This window comes from Nannospalax galili, unplaced genomic scaffold (genome assembly GCF_000622305.1).
Source record: "Nannospalax galili isolate Female #2095 unplaced genomic scaffold, S.galili_v1.0 scaffold278, whole genome shotgun sequence".
NCBI lineage: Eukaryota > Metazoa > Chordata > Mammalia > Rodentia > Spalacidae > Nannospalax > Nannospalax galili.
In genome coordinates, this window is record NW_008347536.1 from 6,818,498 (window position 1) to 6,825,262 (window position 6,765).

Below are 6,765 nucleotides of genomic sequence, written 5' to 3' on the forward strand. Positions count from 1 at the left end.
GCCCTGTTCTGACTTTTTTCTAGTTCCCTGTCTAGAACTTGTAATGCTAATTACTCTTGCCTTTACTTCTCCTTCACATCCCCTATTCAAGATTCAAAGACTTTCTTTTCCTCCTCAAGATAAGAATTAGGCAATTTGGGAGTCTTTTAGATAGACCCACTGAAGGGGTACTCCAATTGCCTCACCCTTTATCCATGTTCAGCAGGGAAGAAGCCAGAGCAGTCTGCATCTCGATTCCCTACTGGTAATTTGGGTAACCACTTTAGAGGATGGCATGATAAGAATAGGAGGTAGGAATTGGCTAGGCAGTTAGGGTAAAAAGACCCCAAAGAAAAGTAGCCAGTTTCTAGGCTAAAACTCACAATGTCCTTGGACCTCTTAGAAACCTACTCCGTTCCAAAGGCCAAACATGTGGAAAATATTTGGGAGCTTTTATCTAATCCTTAAAAGATTTTAGGGTTACCTCTTCAGAGGGGGGAAATGTTAGAGTAGCTAAAAGCCCCATTAAAAAAAATAACTCAAAGAAGAAGAAAGAGTACATGAAGTTATCAGGAAAAAGTGATGGGGAGATATGGGAGGAGTTTGAGGGGAGGGAGTGGGTATGGATTTGATCAAAACACCTTATATGCATGTATGAAATTCTCAATAAATTTTTATTTAAAAAACAGAAATTAGCTGGGTGTAGTGGCGCATGCCTGTACTCCCAGAACTTGGGAGTCAGAGGCAGGTGGATCTCTGTGAGTTCAAGGCCAGCATGGTCTACATACTGAGTTCCAGGTGAGCTGGGGCTACAGGGAGGCCCTGTTTCAAAAAGACAAAAAAAAGAAATTAAACAAATGATTTCCACAGACAATTGGAGTTGTTATATATTGATAATAAATTTGGTGCTACTAAAAAGAAAATCATAAAAAATTAATTAAAAAGTAAAAATTAAAAAAATTCTTTTAAAAATTAAGCATTTATTCTTGTCTTCAGACTAAAGTAGTTTTCCAGTACCCTCTATAGAGCTGGTTTAGTATTCATAAATTCCTTTAATCTGTTTTTATCATGGAAGTTTTTTTCCTCCTTCAAATTTAATGGTTTTGCTGGGTATAATAGTCTGGATTGACAATTGTTGTCTTTCAGAATTTGGATATATCTTTCTAGGCTCTTCTGGCTTTAAAAGTTTATGTCTAATAATCAGTTGTTAGCGACTTGACCGCTTTCTCTTGCAATTTTTAATACTTTATTCTGTTCTTTTACTGTTTTAGCTAAAGGTCACCCATTATCCAGTAGATGATTCTACACCCCTGTAAATACAGGCAGCAGTAAGTGGGGTTTTTTGTTTGTTTTTATTTTTAAAGAGAGAGCACCTGAAGTTGGGAGGGGAAAGTGGAGGGAAAGAACTGGGTAGAATTTGGTCAACACACATTATAGGCATGTATGAAATTTTCAATAAAAATTAAAGATTTAGAAGTCATTCTTTAAAAATATAAAAGCAAAGTAAAGCAAATGAACCTGTTCTTTGAATTGGTGGCATAACCAAACAGGGAAGAGTTAAAACTAAGGAAACAGTTGGAAAATGTTTTGAGAATAAAGAAATAGCAAATAAAGCAAAAAAGGTAAGAGAGAACGCAACCTGTAGCAGTTGTAAGAATATTGGCATTTTTATTCTAAAATTGTTATATGATATGGCACATGTAGGGAAAGGAAGAGAGGGAGAGAAGAAAGGCAAGAGGAAGGGAAGAAATAAGAGAGAGTGAGAGAGAGAATATGAGCAAACAGAAGAACATAAATCTGATCAAGTTTCTAAATTTACATTCTATTTACAGGAAGCACAGAGACCAGAGGCACATGCTAAATGATATCATGGAGATGGAGACAATCAATCAGTACAGAACTTGAGAAAGTTGACAAATTAAACAAACTGCGGATGGTGGCTGCTATAAATTAAAAACGTTTAAAAATTATACCAAATTCTTTGTGATTTCTTTCACTGAAAGGTGGACACTAATGTCCCATCCCTTTAATTTGCACTGGCCCTAAACACTTGCTTGACCAAGAGAAAGTGGTGAGAATGACATTCTGGGGATTACAGGACTAGGTATTAAGACGCCTGGCAGATGCCCTAATGTTCCTACCAAGAAGTTGGAGTACTCAGACCAGCGTGCTGGAGACACCGCCATGTGTTTAACAGGGGTGTTGTCCTATGAATGATGCCATGTTGCATCTTCTAGTTCAGCTGTTGCCAATGTCCCATGGACCAGAAAGTTCACTTAGCCAGGAGTGCTCAAATGAGTGATCCATCATGTTGCAAGACATGATAATATGGTTGCTATTTTGAGTGGCTAAATTTGGGGGAGACTAGTTAATAGCGAAATAACACCTCATATTTTAATTTGTTTTTTTTTTACATTTATTTACATGTGTATATGTGTGGGCACACTTTATGTGTATGGGGGGGTCAGAAGACAGCTTGTAACAGTAGATTCTCTCCTTTCACTGTGTGGGTCCTGGAGATGAATTTCAGGTCTAGGCTTGGTGGCAAGCACCTTTACCCACCAAGTCATCTTGCTGGCGCAACACTCCATATTTTAAGACAGAAGTTAAGATGTAATGCCAGTAAATTTTCAGGCTGGAAAGATGAGAAACAAGACAAGAGATACATTAGAAAGGATGATAAGGGTACTTTCTATAAATTGTGTGAGGAATTAAGTTGCTTTATTTGAGATTTCAAACCTAAGGAGTGACAGGAAATTGGTTTGGGAAGAGAGAAAAGATGCATAATTATTTCTTTCATTATGAATGTGCATTCCTGACATCTGTGAGGACTAAGATTGTCCTGCAGGGAATATGATTAAAGTTACAAAGAGGGAAAACAAAATAAATAAGTCAGCTTTTGATCCTGCTGCTATATTTACCCACAAAAAGGAGGCAGCTCTCAGGTGGGCTTTTGTTTAAGTAATGTCCTGAGATCTTTGTGCAAAAGAACAATATGAAATCTCAATTCTCCCAAACGGTTTGGGGCGAGTTCAGCCCTTGAGCCCCTGGGGGGTTTGGTTCCCAAGGAGACTAATCCCACTTGCTCAGCATTAGGCATCACTAGGAGGAAAGCGCTCTAGTTTGGAGATCTGCAGAGCCCCTAATGCAGGCAGGAGTTGAATCTCTCTGCTCTATAGGAAGTGAAATGTATTGATGTCAAAGCCTCTCAAGTGAGCGTGCTCACTCAGGGGGTAGGAGGAGGGGCTGAAGGACATGGCAGGAGTGGGCCACTGGCTTGACCGAAACCAATTTCATTCCAGATAGAGCTTTTCCCCCAAAGGAAAGGAGATCAAGAGAAAAAGCAACTGAGGCCTTGAGTCAGAGTATGTATCTATGGATGATGTAGTTGGATAGTTGATGCTCTAAGGACTTACTTTGGTCTCAGGCATAGAGTTATTTCAAGCAGAAGTTGTTCTTTGTTGCTTATCGTCTATGCTTTTCCATAAATATCATTGTGTTCACTTAATCACACCTCTGCCTGGGCTGTCCTCTAACAGATAGTGCATATTTGCTTGAAATACTTGGATACATCATTCAAATTCTAGCTCTAATATTATTGTCCTTATAAATGCCCTAACTTCTCTGGGCTGTCTAGAAGGCCCTTTTAACCCATCAACTCTGGTATCTTTAATTTACTTAAGTCACATATTACAATGGCTTGTGTGAACATCTGCCTTTTTATTAGAAAAAAAAATTAGGAATCATAACTTCTCCTTTAATCTCTTCACTGTCAGTACTAGCACAATGCTGAAAGCACAGAGGGTGTCAATATCTTTCTGCTGAATGAATAGTGACTGGATACACATGTGCATATACAGACTACCTTCATTGAGAAGCATGCAGAACTGTGAAGTTTTGTTTCTCAATACATAAGGCTGTCAAAGGACTTTCATTTCGATTATCTTGCTGATTTTCAATCAGATAGCTCATGCCATTTCCATTTTATACATCAAAGTCTACAGGATGAGTTTTCTATTGTCAGATAATGAAGGCAAGACTGTACTCCAGTCTTAGTCTCTGACTACAGTTTCAGCACTTCCTCCAGGATAGTGCTCTGCTTTCTCTAAGTTCATATAATCTACAAGGATAGATGTTCTCTTGCACTTGAAAATAGGTGCTCAGCTGGGGAGAAAGGACAAGTGATGCTGACTTTACAGCTTGCTATGTTGGAATGGAATGAGTAAGACCTAAGAAATCAAGAACACGGTGTTTGCTGAGCAGTATTTTGTGCCAGATGAAGAGATAAGCTCCATTGTACATATTAGCAAAGTAAGCCTTGCAGGTGCTTTTTGCTCATTATGTCATATAATTTTCACAAAAGCCATGAGAATAGTTATGGCCATTCTCATTTCTCAGACGACAAAGGGAAATGGTAAGGAAAATGAACCACATGTCCAAGGACTCTCCCATAGTAATAGGCAGAGCCAGAATTGGAGCTGGTCTCATCTGACTTCAAATCATCTTTGATGTGTAGAACTTCATTTGCCTAGAAATGAAGATTTTTGTGTATGAATTTTTCATATTCCATTTATGATTACATTAGTTAAGCAACTCTTGTGGGACTAAGGTTTTTTTTTTTAGGACTTTCAAGTGTAGATACTTGTGCAGTTGACCTCGGGGCATTTCTAACTGAACTCTGCAGCTCTGCTGAACTCTTGGTGTCTGACTGATCTTGAGCATCTCTGTGGCACTCTAGGTAACTCTCTCTGACTGATTTGGGGCATCTCTGACTGAACTCAAATGAACTGAGCCAACTTGACTTGAAAAATAAAGTTTGACTCAGCTATATGGATTTGAGCAGGTGACTACTTCATTTCATAAACGAAACCTTTCTTCTTTAGTAAGGCAGTGTGCTCAGACATCTTTGTTATGGCTAGCTGAAAGAAAATGAGGCTTGAAGAGAAGAAATGGTTTGTTGCCCCTCTCCCTTGGTGACCTACTCTATATGATAACTTATTTAGAGAACTGTATTATGTGCACAGTGTTTTCATACTGTGATCTCACTTAATCCTCATGAATGCCTGTGACAGAGAATGCATGTCAGGGAGTATAGTCATCTTTTTGTGTTTCAGAGGGGTAAAGGTGAATACTTAGCCACAATGTGGGGCAGCTAAGGCTAAGGGCTTCCACAGGTGGCTTCTTTTATAGTAAGTATTTCACATGCCTAGTGAGGTGGGCAGCCTTACCTGTGTTTAACATGAGTAAGCTAAGCAAAGTACGGTTGCCTGGTTTGTTCAAAGCCATATACTCAGCAGAGCAAGGGTTTTAACCAAGTCCTGGGGCTACTGAAGGGTGGGGTTTAAACCAGAACCCAGGTCTTTTCTCAGTTACCGTTCTTGCTCCACCATATTGTTCATTTTCTCTGTCCCAACAGGATTGAATGTCCGGTGAAAAGTGGGTCCTGGGTAACTTCAAAGTGATCATCCAAATGCAATGGAAGTGTGTGAAGGACAAGCTAAGTGACATGACAGGTAAGACATGCTGAGAGTTGTACATATGCCTGGGGCCCAACTCTCCACAAGAACTGGCGTAGGGAGGACAATTCCTTTCTCATTTTTCTTGGGCCAGGTACACAGTCTTGGATTTACTATAAGGTAGTAGTTACTTCTAGCAAGCAAAAGAAAGAACTTTGGGTTTGAGAGTCCCAGGGAAACTGATTGGAATCTTAGAAGTAGTTTGAAGAACCACTAACTTCCTCCTCTCTTGAGAAAGGCAAGACCAGTGGAGATCCCAAACTTATCATGACTTTAGGAATGACTTTGACGTCTGACTGGGACAGATGTGGCTGTGCCCAATTCACTGAACTTCTCAGAGGCCCAGTTTCCTCTTTTTGTTGAATAGTGACAAAATGTGCAATTCTCCCTGCTGTTGGCAAGGGTTGGCATAGGGCAAACACCCAGTAGGTGGTGGCCTTTACTGTTTCCAGAGCTGGGAATGAAACCCAGATCTGTGGACCCCCCCGCCCACTTTGCCAAGGGGACATTGGCCAGGGCGTGGTTTTACTGGGACTGTGCAGGAGTTTGAAAGCAGGCTGCCTCCTCACCTCTGGTGGTTGAAGGCAGTCAAACGCCACGGGGCATAGGGAAAGGAAAGGGTTAAGGCTTGAGAAAGCTAAGAAAACTAGAAAAGCCTCGACCACCCCACCCCCCCCAGTCTGCTAAGTAAGCCCCTCCCCTGCGCTACCGGGGCGGTCGCCTCGCGCCCCCTCCCTCCGCCGCTGGCTTACAAGATCTAATGAGCTCCCCCGGGAGGCCGAGCTGCGAGCCGGCCCGGAGCTAGGAGCCGAGCCGCGCAGGGGCTGGAGGCGGCCGGGGGCTGTCGGGCCGCGCTGCTGACAGCCGGGAGCCGAGGCGATGGCGGTGCAGGCGGCGCTGCTCAGCTCGCACCCCTTCGTGCCCTTCGGCTTCGGGGGCGCCACGGACGGGCTAAGCGGCGCCTTCGGGGGCTTGGACAAGGGCTGTTGTTTCGAGGACGAGGAGACCGGGGCGCCCTCGGGAGCGCTGCTGTCGGGGGCCGAAGGCGGGGACGTGCGCGAGGCCACCCGCGACCTGCTCAGCTTCATCGACTCGGCGTCCAGCAACATCAAGCTGGCGCTCGACAAGCCCGGCAAGTCCAAGCGGAAGGTGAACCACCGCAAGTACCTGCAGAAGCAGATAAAGCGCTGCAGCGGCCTCATGGGCGCCGCGCCGCCGGGGCCGCCGTCCCCGAGCGCCGCCGACACGCCGCCCAAGCGGCCGCTGCTCG

General features: G+C 43.1%; 1 protein-coding gene across 1 annotated transcript in view; it reads left to right on the forward strand.

Annotated features, from left to right (window-relative positions):
* Window positions 1–6,303: 6,303 nt before the first annotated feature.
* The window catches only part of Fam181b (family with sequence similarity 181 member B), a 1,738-nt gene continuing 1,276 nt past the window's right edge, over window positions 6,304–6,765 (forward strand). The window contains exon 1 of the mRNA XM_008844261.1: window positions 6,304–6,760. Coding sequence (XP_008842483.1) covers window positions 6,375–6,760 — 386 coding nt within the window. The 5' untranslated portion in view covers window positions 6,304–6,374. The remainder of the gene's footprint in view (window positions 6,761–6,765) is intronic.